Source organism: Drosophila teissieri, chromosome 3R, assembly GCF_016746235.2.
Source record: "Drosophila teissieri strain GT53w chromosome 3R, Prin_Dtei_1.1, whole genome shotgun sequence".
Lineage (NCBI taxonomy): Eukaryota > Metazoa > Arthropoda > Insecta > Diptera > Drosophilidae > Drosophila > Drosophila teissieri.
Genome location: NC_053032.1, coordinates 25,795,575 through 25,813,745, shown reverse-complemented (window position 1 = coordinate 25,813,745; position 18,171 = coordinate 25,795,575). Strand labels below are relative to the sequence as shown.

The window sequence follows — 18,171 nt, the reverse complement described above, 5'->3', positions numbered from 1 at the left end:
GACGTTACAGATGCACAGAAAGTGGCGTTTGCAGCTTGTTCGTGATTTGTGTTGGCTAATCGTTAACAATTACAATTAGGCCCCTGACTGACCGTTCTGCTGGCAGGTGGTGCGTGCAGTTGGCTGTGAGAACGGGTATTTTCCATATATCTATATATATGTATATATATAGATTCCGATTCCATTGGCCATTTGGCACATGCGAGAGCTTACGCACTTCAACACACACTTTAAACCAGAGGCCTAATGGCCGGGAGTTCTGCTGCCACGGCTAATTAATATTTAAAGTGCCTTTACAACCAGACAGAAGCTGGGAAGTTGTACTCTTGGTGTATTTGCGGTTATGTCATTTGTTTTATTTTATAGCCCAAAATTTTAGATTGTCTTTGTGGTTCAAGAGCGCTGGTGAAAGATGTCTGGGCCCTGGGAAAGTTGAAAATGCTTTTACGTAATCCCTCAGCGTGTTAGTTGCTTTTACTTGTTTAATTAACGGCTCATAAAACTGTGCCTCAAAAGGAAGTCATTTAATTAAAGCATGTTTGCCCAATATTCGCCATGGGTTATGAGAATTTTCGTTGATTTACCAAGGATAATTCTAGCTTAATGGGTCACGGCTTTCACACTTGGCAGCTGCAAGGTCGAGGGAATCCTCTTTTAATCAACCAACACTAGCAATCAACGTCAGCAGCTCACGCAAAAGTGTTTAGAAAAATGCCACGAACACCATTTGCCATTCCAATTAAATTATGATGAGGGCACAAAACGCACAGATCCCTTGGAGCGCCACACGCATCTCAGAGTTCTCAGGGAGTTGGAGTTGGAGTTGGAGTTGAAGCTGCCCGGTGGCCTGTCAATAAGCCAAACCGAAAAAGCACACCTTAAGCCACTTGCAAAAAAGAGAAAACCAGACCGGACCGAGACCTAAAACCCTACCTCAACGAAGGCTTCGTGTTACCGCCAGCAGCTTTTGTTGTCGTAGGTTCATTTGTAACTAATTTGTGCACAGTATCGTAAAGACAAAGGAGCTGCCGGGCGAACTAGACCCCGATTCAAATCCCGAACTGAAGTCGGGCACAAGCTCTTAACCCTTCTCTTTCTTACAGGAGATATCAGTATTATCATAATACTTTTTTGTTTAGCCATTTAATCAGGTGTCTTTGTTCAAACAATAGGGTACGTTTATCATGTTTCAAAAGAGTTGGGAGTTAAAAGCATAATGAGGTATCTTTAAAAACGATCTTAAAAAAATGTGCAAAAATTAAGAATAGTAAGAAAAAGACGAAAATTCCCAAATTGATTTGTAAACATTATTCAATCCGTGTTATCAAAACAAACGGAGAAAAGATTCAAATGTATGCAAATATATACAGTTGTATATCTGAAATTTGTTCCAATTAGTTGAAGACTAATAGTAATATTACCAAGAAACAATATACATATTTAGAAAAATACTAATATATTTCTTAAATGCTACCTAAAAATATACTTTTTTTAATCACGGGTTAAGGACAAGTCCCCTGTCTTTCTATTTTTCCAGAGGCCTAAAGAAGCTGCCCGCCGAGGTGTAATCCAATCGAGAGCCCACCGACTGGTCAAGTGGTGTTGGATTTCCTGCTCACTTCTGGACGGAGAGCCGAGAAATGCAAGACTGATGAATTTGTTAAGCAAATGGCACATGCGGTGCAGGCAAATCCCACCAAGTGCAATTTGCAAGTGTAACAGTAAGTGGACAAACAATAAACTGGCTAATTTATGGCCGCTCAACATCCGAAGATCATCTGCCATACGGGGAACCAGTTAATTCTCCGGTCTTCATCGGCTGGGACCTCACACAATAATAAATCCAGTTGCCGCTGATGACGACAGAAAGGCAGCGAAGTCGGCAGAGGCGGCGGCAGCGCCGTCGGCAGACTGATTTTTGATTTAAGAAGAAAAAGAGAAAAAAACAAATTACAAACAGTCCGCAGATCTCATTTATTTGCCGCACGCCGAGGCGTTCACAACGTTCAAAAGCTGCGCGCTCAAGCGAAAAAAAAAAACTACAGAAGCATCGGCAAAGCAGTGCGAGAAAAACGCGAAAAGTGCATCTAAGATATCCGCTGTAAAATTTAAATAATCCAACCATAATCGTGATAGAACGTGTGCCTACCATTACGCATAAATTAGTTTCCACAATCTATTGAAGTAAACATCTACGGTTGAAGGACACCTTGGCAATAAACTGTACAATCGGCAAATACAATTAAGGAAAATCACTAATCAACCAAGCCAACCGGCACCTGCAGTCAAAGCCATTTAAAGTGAGTGCGATTAGAATATAGACGTATAGGCGAATGTCCATACAAACACATTGAATCATTTGCATTTGACGGCTGGCAGACGGTTCTTAATAAGTTTATAATTGCTGCCCGTCCGCATCGAGTTTGCTGCCTAAGTCTTTCGTTTGCAGCAAGTTTGCTGCCTGAGTCTTTCGCTTCCCCCGTTTCGAGTTCGTTGCCTAAGTCTTTCGTCTTTCACCAGAGAGGAGCGTGATATGATTAATCATGGCTAGCATCACGAAAATGACCTTGGCAATGCCGTTGATATAGGCGCAAAGTAAAACAGCCTTAGATAATTGAAGTCAGTGAGTGGACAAATTAAATTTAGCTTTTCCAGTTTCTATTTCCTGAAGTGTGCGAAGTGCGAGTCATTAGGGTTTTGAACAATTAAATTGTAATGAGTCGAGGCATATTGTGTGTGGTCTCTCGAATTTCACATTTTGCTCTTTTGGATTCTATTATCACGATGATCCCTGAACATCCCAATTTCATATATCATATATCATGCGGAGATTCTGATCAGCCCACAAAACAAATTCCCAACTTTCTGCAATTTGTCTTGGTCGCGTATTTTATCGGGAATTCTGCCAGACACAAGAACTAGACAAATGTCTTTATCGGAAAAACATAAACCTGAGGAGATTTGCCTAGTCCGCAACCTGTTGAAGCGGTGGGCGAACCGCAAACGCCCCTAGTTAGCCCCAAAAACCGTGTTATCCACTTCGATCCCAAGCTTTTCGGTTGTTGCGCCGATCAATTTATTTTTTACTGGCTCATTAATCACTGAAGCGTTGAAATCTGCGCCGCGGATGGCGCTCGACTCGCTCATTAGCGTAATTGCTCTGCCGGCGTCGCTTTGATTAGCGTGCATTAAATGCTTTCATTTAAATCAAATCGAAACGAAAATTATCTCTGGCCTGTGAGTGCCTCGGTTTTCATGTGTACACATGTGGCGAACGTGAGAAACTTACAATGTAAAGGCGAAACATTTTGCGCTTTGATGCGCACAGACAATTTATTTGTTATTTAATTATTCGGCTTTGGCATGTGACTTGCAGAAAATCGCATTGGCTACCATTATGATTATTATTGTGATTGCGAGCACTTCGAGTTCGCCACTTCGGTCGCCACCCCATCGATCAAAACCTTGAACAATCGGACAACCCGTCGAGTGGGGCGTGGGTGGCACTCAGCACTTTCGTTGCCTGTCGCCTTGACATTCTCCCACCTCTCACCAATATTTAGCCGGCTAACTGGCCTTTCAACTTTTCTTTATAACTCAATTTTGGAATTATAAATGTTTACTTTTCTAATTTAATCTGAACTATTTCTGGGAAAATCACTATTCTATGATAAGGCAATTATAATAATTATTTCTAAATATTTTGTCATAATTTTTGTATCTCACCAACCTGTGTGTCCATTTCCAGAATGTCGCCGCTGCTTCCACTGGCATCTCTAATCATCTTGGCCAATTTGGTGGCAGCTCGACCCTATTCCTATGGTCCACGGGCAGAAGCGCCTCCCACGAGATTGGCCAACCGGATTGTGGTGCAGTCGCCCTCGCTGGACAACTTGTACATGGACTACGTGGTCACATCAAAGCCGCTGAATCTGCGCAAGTACAACAAGAACGGCAGTAAGACGAAAAAAACGAAAAAGGATTCGAAAATATATTACATACCCGTACCCCCACTGCCCTTCCGACACATACCCGGCATCGGCTTGGACTATCAGCCGATGAAAATCAATCCCATTCTTCAAGAGTCGGAGAGCACAACAAGGAAGACCACAACGCTGCGCCCACCGACGACGACATCTAGCCCCAATCTGGACCATCGGAATCCGAGTAAAGTACTTCGAGTGCAGCACCTCAAGGATTACTACTTCAATGGGCGTCCACATCGACTGCAGGTGGCCCATGCCGATAAGAAGTCCGGACTGACGGCCCTTAACCTGAAGTCCAACTTTTACTATAACAAAAACATTATTTATTAGTACTGTTAGTTAGAAAATAATAAAAACAAAAGGAAACCCCACAATTTCTTTGAATTCCGTGGTTTGGTAAGCGAATCTGTTAAGCGGCTTTTGAATGGAACCCCACTTAAAAAGGAAATCGCAAAACCTTTCAATTGGATCGCATTTCCTATGAGCCGAATTGACAAAACCCCCGAATTGGGTCAAAATCAAGCGAAAGAAATCTCTAAAAGCTGAGGGGCCATTAAATTTGATGATATCTGTTTGGATCATGATATAAGAGTTAAGCATCATTATTAAGTCGGCTTCCGCTTCGGTAGCATCATCGGTAGCAGCTAAAAATCATCTTCACGTGTGGTCCGGCCATCTGTCCAATCCATTTAGTAAAAGTAATTACTGTCACCGTTGTCTTTGCGCATGCCGAATGCTTCGAGTTGTGCAATAAATAATAATAAATAATAAGGCGCTGAAAAATGGCCAATCGAACTGGGAAGACTTCGAAATGGGGGCAATTAGAAAATATTTATGGGAATGCAAATTTGTAAATAGCAATTGGAGTTGAAGAGCTCATTAGATGATTGGGTGCTTTCACTCGTGGAAATTCATTGCGAATGCGTGAGAAAACTTAAATACAGTTGAAATTCTTTATGTGGAACATCTTGTACGAAGCTGATTCATTTTGAGATTGTATTAATGTGCCTTTTATAGTTTATTGTGTTATTCCAGTACAGGTTTGATTATTTATCATTTAATATACATATAAGGTAAAAAATAAAAAATGTATAAAAAGCTGTGTGGATTAGATTTTTCAAATGTCTGTAATTGGCGTGAGTAGCTTCACTGTAATCGAATTTCTTGAAATTAGGGCTTAAACGGCTTTTTGGCCTACAACCCGTTGCCACAACAGGGCGCCTAGCAGCGGCTATTGAACAAATTCACGGTTCTCACCCGTGGCCATCCTCTTTTGGCCGTATCTCAGCAGGCAGTTTTCAGCCTCATTTCGGAATTACCTGAACTACAAACTATTATTCTCCAACAATCGATAAATATATTTTGTGTGGCAAGATGAGCGCGGAGGAGCGTGACCGGGAGTATGTGTGCAATGTGCAACTGCATGTGGAGCCCAGCGAACGACCCAAGTTGCCGCCGGGGTGTCCCCCTCCTCTGGATTCCCGGAGTACTGAATCGGAGCCGCAGCACTCAGAAGAATGCTGCGTGGAGCTGGAGAATGTGACGGTGAAGTTCCGGCTATCGGACTCCGAAATCCTGGCCCAAGTTTATCCCAACTGTATGCTCTTGGGCGAGATAAAACAGGATCTAGCACGCAAGTTTGAGGTGGCACCGGAATGGCTTGTCCTCCGACAGGATAACCGTGTGCTCTGCAACTCCGTGCCCTTGAATTCGACTGTTCTAGATGAGTACGGCATTCATGAGTTCCAACTGGACATGCGTAAAGACGGTAAAGAGGATCACACCTCCAAGCTAGATCTGGATGTGTACTATGAGTAGGTATAGGAATCGTATAACCGAATCCATTTTACATTTAACCTTCTATCAGCAAACACCGTCTGGCCGACTTTATCACTGTCCACATCTCTGGTGATGATGCCCTGGATGGCCAGTCCAAAACCGTGGTCGTGGAGATCGAGAATGCGGCCATAATTAAGCCATTCCTCTGCGGCTACCGGGATCAAATCACAGGCAAGGAATACTTGGACGCCTTTACCCAAACTGGTCCGTACTTTGACAAGATGAAGTACAGGAAGTACAAGACCAGGGACACGCAGACATGGGAGCAAAAGGAAAAGACTCTGGTAGGTTCTAAAAACATTGATTTATATATTGCAATCAATTAGACTTAAAATCTTTCCAGAACACAGCCCATGAGCAGTCGGTGCAATGCCATCTGGATGGCATTAATATACTATATGTTTCCGCCGTCAATGAGTTTACCATAATTCCTGGCAAGTACCAGACTTTTGCCCAGAAGGAGCGAGCGGAGCGTAAGCTGGAGAAGATTTTGCTCATCCAGCGAAACTGGCGGCGCTGGATTTTATGGAAATATATTCACCTGCGTGCGCAGGAGTATCGGTAGGTGAATCACCTATAATTTAGATTAAAAAACGTAAATATCTCATATAAAACACCGCCTAAAAACAGTCGCTTAGTGCAAAATCGCGAGCAGGAGGATGAGCGGTATGAGAAGTGCGTGGAACAGCGCGTGGAGCGACACCGGGTGATCAAGCAATTCCCGCGCAACAAGGATGACTTTGATCTGCTCTACGCTGAGGTGGGTCGCTGGAAAAAGGCGGAGCTAAAACGAATTACGGCCAACTATGAGGGGCCTGCTCGCATTGCCGAGGTAAACATCCTGCTGGACAAGGAGATTCAGCTGCTTAATGGGGTGGAGCGGCAGCGTAATCTCGTCTACAAGGCCATGGAGGACTTTCGCAAGGATCAGCTGCTGAAGGAGATGGGTAAGCCGATTGAGTGGATCGGCTACAAGGACTCCAAGATCCATATGGATCTTTTAAGCACACAGCGAGTGCGTTTCCTCACCGAGATCTACAAGGATCTGCGAAAGCCGCGCAACAAGGAGGATCGCTTAGACTTCATACGACAAGTAATGTTAGTGCTCACCGAGGAGACTTGCTTTCCCAATTTTCCCGAGCTCTTTGAACTCTTTGACCGCGAGAAGAATCTTTTGCTCTATGCCAAGTCCTTTGATGTGGAAATCTTGCGCAAACGGCAGACTATGCTATTTTTCGATCTCATAAAGTTCCAAAAGGGCGAGCCCAAAGAAAGTAGGTGTTGGTCATATATATATAGTGAATTAATTAATTAGAATTGTCATTTTCAGGGGTTCCATCGCGCATGTGCATTGTATGCAAAAAGGTTAAGACCTATGCCGAGTTTGCCATTAGGACACGCCAGAGCCATGTGGACACCTGCAAGCACTGTTACTACCTAAAGGTTGGTTCTCCATCATTCCACATTTTTAGTTTATTATCCAAAATATTTCCATACACAGCTTACTGCTACTGAGAACACAGTGTACCAGTCCATTCTCCGGTGCATCCATCGGGATGAGCGAAAACGCAAGTGCACCACATCCTTTGCATTCGTAATGCAGCCAGATGATGTTCGCCACATCATAGACAAAATATGGCATGGACATTCGGCTCTTAGCAAGTCGGAGAATCTTAGTGAACTAAGGTAACCTCTTCACAATATAGAGATTATAAATTTAAGTTAAAATACCTCTAATTTAGATTGCCGCGTTGGAACAAGAGCGATGACTGGGCACCGTGGAACTCAATTTGCCTAACGGAACGGGAGACGCGAGATCACTACAAGATCGATGACATTGAGAAGGTGTACGATCCCAAGTTCGTTCTGCACATCAGCAATCTTCACATGCTGGCTCGCAGTCTATTCCACACCTTGGCGGCTGTGGCCACCGAGTTCCAGGAGACGGGCCAATGGTGGAAAGTTGGCATGAACAAACAACGTTCCAGTAAACTGGATGCCGTCTAAGAAGTGTGGTAAACACTTCATATAATATAAATCCTTCAAAATTTGGGTTTAGCTTGTAATTCAGAGCCTAATTTAACATTTACAAAATTTAAACCATTCAAATATTGATCAATCATTACAAGAAAAATTAAATAAACTATAACTGCAATTATTTGCTACTTGCAATCGCCTTGAACTTTGACTCCAAATACTGAACACGTTTCAGTAATTTGTCACTGGTGCTGAACTCATTATAGGACACGGGAATAACGTGGTAACCACTCTTCTCTAGCAGGTCAAATGTCAGATTCGTAACGCCGCTGGCACAGCGATGCGTTCCGTGGCAAATGTCATGGAAATCTATGACCATCAGAGCCACCCTGAAATCAGGATTCAATTAATATTTTCAAGATTATAACTTGTGACAACTTGCCTAATAGCATTCTGATTTTCCTTGTCCAAAGGCAGAGGGTTTTTGTTAGCATCAAAATGGCACAGCGCATCTAAAACGACAGTCGATCAGTAAAATGGTACACATTAATAAGTTACACTCTTACCTATAAGGAAGCCCATTTTAGTGTCCACCGCGGTTTGTAAATGATTGCTGGCCGGCAGCAGACTCTTCAGTGCATCTAGCATTCCATTTACCAGCACTTGTTTTCCTTTAGGATGCGCCATGGGCACCTGATAGACGGGACTGTCAGTGGACAATAGAGGACCCTTGTAGTCTGTGGCTATTAACTGGGCATAGCTATTCAAATTGAGTAGCCTCATTTTGGAGGTCGCTGTGACTCCAGCTTTATCCTTTTTCAATGTTTCTAGGAAGTCCGCACTGAAAGCAATTATAAATAAAAATATAAGTATTAACTAGAAATTCTTATGCGTTACTCTAAAACTACCTTAAAACGGAAGCCAAGTGGCTGTGTTCTACAAGACCCAGCATTGTTAAAGACCACACAAAGCTCAACCACTCGGATTGCTTGGTAAAATCCTCACGGACAATGGATTTTACCAGCTTTTTGCTCACTTCCTCCAGTTGAGCGCTTTTAAAGTTTAGCAGGGCCGAGGTAAGGAAATAGGCACTGAGATCTTGGGGACGACAGATTTCACTATTCTTTACAAGCCACTGCGTCAGTGATTCCAAGATATCTAAAGAAAAAATAAATTTAATTTATATTAAATTTGTTTAGGTATGTTTAGGTATATCCAAGCTAACCCAAATCTCGGTATCGCAAAATGCCCAGGCTGGTGATTATGGATCCCACAACGGCTGATTTATCCACATTCTTAGGCAGCGCTGATTGTACATCCGCACACACTTTGGCTCCTAGAACGGAATCCTGGAAATTCAGTGTGGACATAGCGTACAGCACATCAGCCGCTTGCTTCAGATCCAGCGATTCCGACGCGCTGCTGATATTAAAAGCCAGGGAGCGCAGGAGAGGAGTACTACGCCTCTTCCGCTGGGCCAGGGTGCTCATCACCTTGACCATCTGGGGCAGACTGATGCTAGCTATTAGCTTAGCGGCCTCATCATCACCAGCTACTCCAAGCACCGTGTTTAGGTCATCTGTCCGGAAGCCGGAAATCCGCTTGCCAGTCCCATTCTCGCCAAGGCCCTTGTTAGCACCATTACTTTTGGGAACCGTCCTGCCCAACATCCGGCAAATACGCAGGAATCTTGTGTCGTTCTCAAACTCCGAAATCTTCACTCGATCCATGGAGCTCCACTCTGCCAGGATGGAGACAATTCTGAGGGCATGCTTCCTCGAGAACGCATTGTTGTTCTCCGTGATGGTCAGCAGTCCATTGACTGTCTTGGCATTGATGATTCGCTCATCGATCTTGCTGGAGGCTTGGTTCTTGATGTCATCTCTGGGACTGTCGTTTTTGAGGGATTCGAAAGCTGCAGCTACCATGTTGCCTGGGAATCAAATGCAGTGGATACCAATTAGTAAAAACAACAGGCATTGGAGAATCCACTTACCTCTGGGCTTTTTTGCCGTTGCCTCCGCAGCCGGCGTGCGTGCTTCCGGCTCCACTGCATCCGACGGACCTCCAGTGGGGGCCAGGGGAATGCCCGCTGCCCTGACACTGCTGCTGTAGGCTGCACGGCGGTACAACTGGGTGACAAAACTGCCGGCAAAACGTTGTAGTCCCAACATTTTCAGTCAATCCGCACGCTGCAAGAAACCACAGAAGTTTACATAACCTTTTTGTTTACAATTTCAGCGACCAGAATTGGAGTTTACAAAGCATGCCAATGATATAGCCTTATATTCATGACTTGGAAAGTCTTATTCCCCGTGAAATCTCTCACGTTTCATTTAGTAATATCATTTATTTTAGTAAACTTTCCTATTGAACGTTGAGAATCCACAGATGACGGCAGCGTTCAGCTGTTGCTAGTGTAGGCTAAAGCCCGTCTACATGCAAAGCTTTTGTAACACTGGTACGCGAACAGTGTTGCCGGCTCAGCATTTTGTAGCTGGACTTGGCGTTTTTTAGCCGGAACTTAGGGATTATTGCATGTATTTTCGGCATCAGCTCTTATTTAAATTACTTTCAGTTATTTGGTAAATGCTTATAATTTCGTAATATTCCCATACTCCTATTGTGGTTCATTAACAAAAAAACTTGGGTTTTAATTGGCTATTTGTCGTACAAATTTTCAAAGCTAATTTTGATCAATAACGGCTACTTTCAGCTATTTATCGGATTTAGCTACACTTGAACAGCCAGAGTTGTCAACACTGCTTGCAACACTGGACACGACAGCTCACCAAATATTAGCTGCTGTGATTTTGTTTTACAATTTTCGTTTAAATTTTTACATTTTTGTTTACGAAAAGCGCGGGTGCGAGACAGGTGCGCAGTTTCCATGCAAAAGTGCAAATCGTCAGCTGGAAAACAGTCAGAAAACGGCACGCCAAGCGAAAACGAGTTCGACGTCTTGTTGTAGTTGGATTTTCCAGCCACTTTTCGACGAGATTGTGTGAAAAATTCCGTAGCATTCGATAGCCTCAAAATGGTGGATAAGTTCATCAGCATGTGGAAAGTGCGCGAGTTGGCGGACAAGGTGTAAGTGATCAGGAATATCTAGGATATATCCATACGCATATCAAATGGGATGTGTGTATAACATTCCCTCAACGCCGAAGTGAATGTAAAGACTCCCACGCCCCAAATTCTATGCTTTCCCGCCACGCCCCCATCTCCTCAAGGACTTTAAAAGCTGTATGTCATGCAGAAATCCATAATAATTCATGAATATATCTAAATTATGGATGAACTGCATCGGGGTGCTGGATTAGGTTCACGTTTTTAACTGCTTTCAAGGTTGTTCGCCATTCCAAGCGAGCTTTACCAACACAGCCGCATTCCGATATGGATATCCATGTGAATATATGTGTGTGTATGTGGGGCTTTATCAAGAAACAATTTGTTTGCTTTCGACTGCCCAAATATAACAAAATGTTTCCACCTGTGTTAACAGCTCCATTCCAGGCTTTCCAGTGGAATGGGTGTTTCTGTTTCCCCATCGAATTATTAATTATGGCTGCCCCCTTTCACCTGCGCCTTGCATGGGGTAGTTATTCAAAAAAAAGAGGCTATAGTTCGAATAAATAATGCAAAGTCAATGGAGCCTCGCTAGCTAGCACCGAACTCATTAGGTTAAGTGCACGGGTACACTTTTCGTAGGGCTTATCTGGAACTGATAAGGAACACCTAGCTGGCCCGGTTTGCGACAATTAGCCCTCTTCCATCACGTTTCGAACGTCTATCAACGTCGCAGCCAAGTCATATGTATTACCTTTTTATCTGCTTCTGGGCATTGTAAATCTGTATTGTCACACAGCGTTTACTTTAAAATACCAGTTCTGATAAACTGGCACTGTATCTATTTGATTATCTACTCAATCGAGTTTATTGAATACCCAAGGCAATATGCCTTATTTACATTATATTCTATACCTACGTACTTACATATATATTAACTAAAGATACCAGGATTGATCTATAAGATATATAGGTAATAAGCCTTAAGATAATAAAGAAGTCAGATTAATAAATATGGGTGTGCTTCCTTGTTATACAAAAACATAAATTTAATCACTATCCAAATCCCCTTGCAGCACCAATGTCGTGATGAATTACACGGAAACGGAGGGCAAGGTGCGAGAGGCCACCAACGATGATCCGTGGGGGCCGACGGGACCCCTCATGCAGGAATTGGCCTACTCCACCTTCTCATACGAAACATTCCCGGAGGTGATGTCCATGCTGTGGAAGCGCATGCTGCAGGACAATAAAACCAATTGGCGACGCACCTACAAGGTACAGTTTTAAGTTTAAACTAATAAATATAAAACTAACGAATATATATTTACTTACAGAGCCTCCTTCTGCTAAACTATTTGGTGCGAAACGGCTCTGAGCGGGTGGTAACCTCCTCCCGGGAGCACATCTACGATCTGCGCTCGCTGGAGAACTATACGTTCACCGACGAGGGCGGCAAGGATCAGGGTATTAATGTTAGGCATAAGGTACGAGAGCTTATAGACTTTATTCAGGACGATGATCGATTGCGCGAGGAGCGTAAAAAGGCGAAGAAGAACAAGGACAAGTACATCGGCATGAGCAGCGACGCCATGGGCATGCGAAGCGGTGGCTACAGCGGTTATAGCGGTGGCTCTGGAGGAGGCGGCGGTGGTAGCGGTGGCTACAATGATGGCGATTACCGCTCTAGTCGTGGAGACAATTGGTGTAAGCTAGCAGTTTCTGTTTATATATTTTTTTATCAAACAGTAGTTTTGTGTATTAATGGTATTCATGGTTTTACTGCAGACTCCGACAAAAGCGCCGAGAAGGATCGGTATGAGGATGATGATACTCACTACGATGGAGAGCGGGAGGGATCCGATAGCGACTCACCCAGTCCAAGGCAAGTGTTCACTTTACCAATAAACTATACTTATTTCCTAATGTTCTCTTATCCGAGCAGACGTAACTATCGATACAATGACCGCGCGAGTCCCGCAGAAGTGGCCAGCGAGGGCAAACCTTCCAGCCTCAACATGAACATTCGTTCGAAGACCGTCAGTTCCCCTGTCTCCAAGCAGCCCACTTCAACAGTGTCTGCCAAGCCAGCGCTGTCCCAGAAGAAGATCGATCTGGGTGCGGCAGCAAACTTTGGAAAGCCAGCTCCTGGCGGTGCTGCTGGCATCCACTCGCCAACTCACCGCGACACTCCCACCAGCGTGGATTTAATGGGCGGCGGCTCGCCGTCGCCGTCTACTTCCAAGGCAAACAATAATACGCAAAGCAATAACAACGATCTGTTGGACGATTTGTTCAAGACCTGCTCGCCACCGCCAGGGCAGGAGAAGACGCTGAACAGTGCCGCCGTGGTTGTGGATGACGATGATGACTTTAACCCGCGGGCCAGCGATGCTAGCCAGCAGGAATTCGGTGATTTCGCCGCTGCCTTCGGGCAACCCTCATCGGGATCGACGGTCAGCGAGCCACCATCAACGGGCCTGGTTCCGGCTGCGAACGATGAGTTCGCCGACTTTGCAGCATTCCAAGGCTCCACGACGTCGAGCTCTGCCCTGGATGGTAATCTGCTGAAGACTGCCACGCCGGCAAACGATTCGTTTGACCTGTTTAATTCAGCTCCCACCCCGACGGCAGCAACCACGACGGCTACAGATCTCCTGGCGGGCCTCGGCGATCTGTCCATTCACCAAAGCATGCCCATGGGTGAGTTGCAGTTCGATTCTTGTAGCTTAACATAGACGTAAATTTGAAATAGGTATAAGATTAGAGTAATTGCCTTGGCCTTAGTCACTTCATGATATATTTAGGAATCGCTGCATGAAGGTGCGCCTTCCGAGCTTGACTAGAGCCGTTATCTCTACCTCGAGCTTCACAGCCCCACACAAAGATACACTACCTCATCCTCCCACATATAAACGGCAACATATTCCAATCGGATGCACTCGTTCTCTTCTCGTTCTCTCTCGTAGCTGTTGAAGAGCAGTTGGCATCCGGTAATGATTCGATGTCGTCGCCTTCCCCACAGCCACCATCTGAGGCAGTGCGTCTGGCTTTTTCCAAGGCGCAGAAGCAGCTGCGCGACTTAATGCAGGTCCAGAGCGCTTCAGCTGTTGCCCAAGTGGCAGCCATTCTGCGGGAGCTGCATAACTCAAACGCACTGCCCGGATTTGCAACACCTGAGCAGTTGGTTGGGCTCGATCGTCAGACGTGCGACTGGAGTTGTCTTGCCCATGGAGAGTACGCCGCATTGCTGAATCAATTGACAGAGCTATTCAGCCAGGATTGGCCAGAGCCTTCGCAGGATGTCGAAGTCATTAACTTCTTTAAGCTCGATCACAGCTTTGATTATGTATCGGTAGCTTTTGAGGCGCTTCAGACAAGATTGGATAAGTTTCCCAGTACTATTAGTTCCTTGCTGGAAAACATGGTCAAAGATGAGAGCCTAATTTCTATCGCCCTGCTGCACATCTCCCGCCAGAGAGCTTCCTTGATGCAGCGGTTTGCTCGGACCATCAAAGTTATGCCGGAAAGAAAGGTGGAGGAGCTGGATGCCCAGGTGAAGGCGTTCTTCCAATTGCTCATCGGTCTGCCAGCCCAGGTGGCCAATCGAATGGGCAGAAGACTACCGGAGACATTTGCTCCAGTTTCCTATCAGCAGCTTCTGCTGCGCCAGTGGCTGAAATCCTTGCACTTCGTCCTGCAGTGCGATGATAATGGAGAATACTTTGATTTGGAACCGTACTCCTGGCTTTTGTCACAGGTTATAAACCTTATTTATGATGGACCAACTTTGGAGAGATTTCTGCGAGTCCTTAAGGACTATGCGGTGGCTCCCGGAGGAAGAAAAGTAGTGCACACCATATTACGGGAATTGGATCCCGCTGCTTGCCTAAAAACGGCACAATCGGCGCTTTCTGCGGAATTGAACCTATACGTTCTTATAGGTGCTACTACCTTGGAGACACCTCACTGGAAGCATTGCCTGCTTCAGAAGTTGCCACTCCAACGCACACCCGTGGATAATAAGCAGCTTAAAACATTGGCCAGTTATCTTAACGCAGTAGCTCCTGCTCAACTGCAGGTTCTTTTTAATCAGTTGCTTGGAATCTGGTCGAAGCGCATTTCCTTGCAGAAACTCGGCAGCCAAGAGCACTTGGCTATATCCAAGCTGCTTGTGTTGGCGGGTAAATGCCTTTGTCGGAATCTTGAAATGGATTTGAACATTAAGCGTCAGCTCCACGATGGACTCAGTAACCATCTGCAGTCCCCAGATGCACTGCAGCGACATGTGGGCATGAAGACCGTGGAGCTTATATTCAATTTCATTGCCTTGCCTGATACGAAGGAGGATGATCGTCTACGATTTGATTACGATTCATTTAAGGAAACATTTCAATGGCATATCTTCGAAGAGTTTGATGAATTGGCTCAGTTTGACAGCCCAAGCAAGTCTAAGCTAGATGAGGAGCCTTGTGAGGATCAGCTGAAACAATTAGAACTACATCTCAGCGACTTTATGAGTACATCAGAACAGCAGGAGCCGCAGAAGCAGAATATCGAAATAAAAGCAAAACCCGCGCCCAGAACTCAGAATGTGAGCATGCAGCTGGACTCGGATGACGACGAGCCACTTGATGAAGACGACGACGATTTCAAACCCTATGACATGTCCAACGATACAACCACCACCATTGAGCAGCGCCCCAAATTCGTTATCGACTTGCTGCACCTTCTCCGAGCAAAAGTGGAGAATTACCAGGTGTTCGAAGGAGCCATGGGCACAGCGGAGCAACTTATACGAGGCCAGCTGGCCAAGCATGATACTCAGTTGGCCTTAGATCTGCTACAGCTTTTCCTAGTCATGGAAATGCAGTTCTACTATGAGCACTTCGAACGTACGCAGTTTAAGTGTTGCGTGGCCATTTGCGTGACGCATCCTGGTCCCTGTGCCGAGTACTTGTGCCGCCAGTTCCACACGGATAACTCCACCTACGCGTCCAGCGTCCGTATTCTTATCCTTCAGGTACTGGCAGCAACGGCAAAAGAACTTTCTGGCGATGAAAACAAGCAGGATGGGATGGAAATCCTGGATATTGTGCCACCGGCAGCCAAGCAACCGCGAAAGTTTGAGTTCCAGCAGGAGGAGGAAAGTCCGGCCGCTCGTCTGGCCGCTGCGCAAAGAATTATCCGCGACCGGCTGCGGGCCAAGACGAAGAGATATTTTAGCAAGCCGAAAACTGCAGATCGAATGGAGAAACCCAACCCATTTCACCCGGTTGCCGGTACCTTTTTCTTCAGTTTGGTGAGGGGACAGCGCACCCGACAGATGCTGTTCGTAAAGTACGAAAATATTTCTCACGACATCGACACCCAGTTGCTTGTTAACCTGCTACACACCCTGTCTGTGCTGGTCATGTGCTCCCAGAACTGTCCACTGCTGCCGGCGATGACCCGCGAGATCTTTGACCTGTGCGCTTTTGTGCGTTTCAATGCCGAGGCTCGCGTCCGTGCGGCCACACTGCAGCTAATAGGAATCGCCCTGGTCACCACACCAGCTCATGTGCTGGCCCAGCACTTTGCGGAGTCGTTGAACGAACTGCAGCGCTGGCTGGATGACTTCATAAGATCGCCTTTGGTGGGTGGAGAGACTTCGGAGGAGTGCCGGGAACTGGCCCAAAGCATTCTGGACACCTGCTACAAACTCTTTGATACAGCCGCCATGGAACAGGCTGCCTAACTTGGGCATCAACAACTTTTGAAAACCTGTAGTGTATTTAAAATACACTAAGCTTATACCTTGTTAAGGAAAAACGAACAATTGTTTTGCGAAATATTCAGAGTCATTATTTTAAATATTTCCGAAATACTTTCATAACATAGCTGATTAATTACAAGATTACGTCATATTTTACATTACTTCATCATAAAAACAGTAAACGCAGTGTCCTTAAATATTTTTATAGTATTATGAAATACTAATAATAGACTCGAAAGAGAGATATATTTGCTAGAAATAAGATAATAGTTCGAGGAATTATTGTTTATGTATCTCTCACCCTTCAAGCCATTGTATTGCAGGTACATATACGGATTTACCTCATTTAAACTATGTACTTTCTTTTGTTTATTTGTTTTTCTCCTACTGCATATTTGTATTGCAAACCACCCACACATTGGATCCAATATTATTTCTCAAATATATACATATGTACTTAATAATGGTGAATTGAAAAGCATTTCTCAATATTCCGGGCATTGTGCGGCCTCCGCAGCCGCGGACTCATTAGGTAAACCAATCCAAAACGGCAATAGCCACATAACAGATACGAACCTATTCTTTCCTTCTGTAATTGCACTTGATTTGCTGCGCAAACGCTTCCGAGTAGTGACCACCTCATTAGCCAATCACCAAGTAGCCGCATTCGCAATTCTATCGAAGCCACACATTCAAAACAGCTTTTTGTGAAACCGAAATGAAAACGAAAAGTGGAACCCGGAATAACATTATTATTGCTTTTGTTTATTCCAGACAATATGATGCCTCCCATTGCCGCCGTCACGGGCAATAATCTGCTCCAGCCCATGTCGGTGACCAATAATAACAATAACACCAACGGGGGTGCAGTTAACGCAGCTACCAGTGTCCAGCCCACCAACGTGGGCGCCACCTGGTCGGGCGACCTGAAGGGCGGCAAGATGAACATCGACCTGGACAACCTGCTGATGAGCAAGTCGGGCAAGCCCAGTGCCCCGGCCCCCTCGATGAACGCCCTGAAGACCAACAGTCCGGCAAAGGCCCCACTGAATGTGCAGACGGGTGGCGGATTCCCCGGACTGTCGCCAATGACCAGTCCGAATATATTCGGGGCTCCGGCACCACAGCAAAGCATTCCACAAAACCAATCAGCATTTGCCAACTTTGGAGCGTTCCAGCAGCAGCAGAATCACAGCAATAATAACAATAACAATAACAGCTCGTCGGCATTCGACTTGTTTCAATGATATTTTTTAGCCTAATTAAACCCAGCCAGCCTTGAACCTACTACCCAAATTGTCCACTCTCACATTCACATTTCCACGATCGCTAACTTGTCAGTTCTATATATTATTTACGTTTTCCTTTCCCCTTGCTGTACAAAGTTTGCGACACGTGCAATTTGTTGCTAAATTTATTGTTAAACAATTTACCCCCGATGCAATTTTCCGGATCAAACCCATTAACTCCACATCCGTCCTGATCGTCCACTCGGAATTTCAAAGTCGTCATCAAATGCAATACAGAGTAGTTGAATAATGGTTG

At 45.0% G+C, this 18,171-nt stretch overlaps 4 protein-coding genes across 6 annotated transcripts; 3 read left to right on the top strand and 1 right to left on the bottom strand.

Moving 5' to 3' along the window:
• The first annotated feature begins 1,969 nt into the window (after positions 1-1,969).
• LOC122621477 lies at positions 1,970-4,316 on the top strand. Of its 2 annotated transcripts, XM_043799339.1 has the most exons (3): positions 1,970-2,300; positions 3,749-3,957; positions 4,056-4,152. In XM_043799339.1, the coding sequence occupies exons 2-3, from the start codon at positions 3,750-3,752 to the stop codon at positions 4,139-4,141; spliced, it is 294 nt and encodes a 97-aa protein (XP_043655274.1). In that variant the 5' UTR covers positions 1,970-2,300; position 3,749; the 3' UTR covers positions 4,142-4,152. The 2 variants fall into 2 exon arrangements, with proteins under 2 accessions (XP_043655274.1, XP_043655273.1); XM_043799338.1 differs by having other exon boundaries at positions 1,973-2,300; positions 3,749-4,316.
• Positions 4,317-5,294: 978 nt separating this feature from the next.
• Positions 5,295-7,997, top strand: LOC122619628 (IQ and ubiquitin-like domain-containing protein). The gene is made up of 7 exons (XM_043796671.1): positions 5,295-5,800; positions 5,854-6,109; positions 6,169-6,386; positions 6,456-7,099; positions 7,156-7,268; positions 7,327-7,511; positions 7,568-7,997. The coding sequence occupies exons 1-7, from the start codon at positions 5,361-5,363 to the stop codon at positions 7,830-7,832; spliced, it is 2,121 nt and encodes a 706-aa protein (XP_043652606.1). The 5' UTR covers positions 5,295-5,360; the 3' UTR covers positions 7,833-7,997.
• On the bottom strand, positions 7,874-10,274 carry LOC122619629 (FAST kinase domain-containing protein 4). The gene is made up of 7 exons (XM_043796672.1): positions 10,170-10,274; positions 9,799-9,994; positions 9,028-9,735; positions 8,711-8,960; positions 8,369-8,643; positions 8,245-8,314; positions 7,874-8,191 (listed from the first exon to the last, which is right to left on the bottom strand). The coding sequence occupies exons 2-7, from the start codon at positions 9,974-9,976 to the stop codon at positions 7,981-7,983; spliced, it is 1,692 nt and encodes a 563-aa protein (XP_043652607.1). The 5' UTR covers positions 9,977-9,994; positions 10,170-10,274; the 3' UTR covers positions 7,874-7,980.
• Positions 10,275-10,569: 295 nt separating this feature from the next.
• Positions 10,570-17,916, top strand: LOC122620508 (clathrin interactor 1). 2 transcript variants are annotated; one of them, XM_043798002.1, is made up of 6 exons: positions 10,570-10,892; positions 11,948-12,149; positions 12,209-12,578; positions 12,660-12,756; positions 12,817-13,574; positions 17,401-17,916. In XM_043798002.1, the coding sequence occupies exons 1-6, from the start codon at positions 10,840-10,842 to the stop codon at positions 17,871-17,873; spliced, it is 1,953 nt and encodes a 650-aa protein (XP_043653937.1). In that variant the 5' UTR covers positions 10,570-10,839; the 3' UTR covers positions 17,874-17,916. The 2 variants fall into 2 exon arrangements, with proteins under 2 accessions (XP_043653937.1, XP_043653936.1); XM_043798001.1 differs by lacking the exon at positions 17,401-17,916 and adding an exon at positions 13,841-17,061.
• The last annotated feature ends 255 nt before the right edge of the window (positions 17,917-18,171 follow it).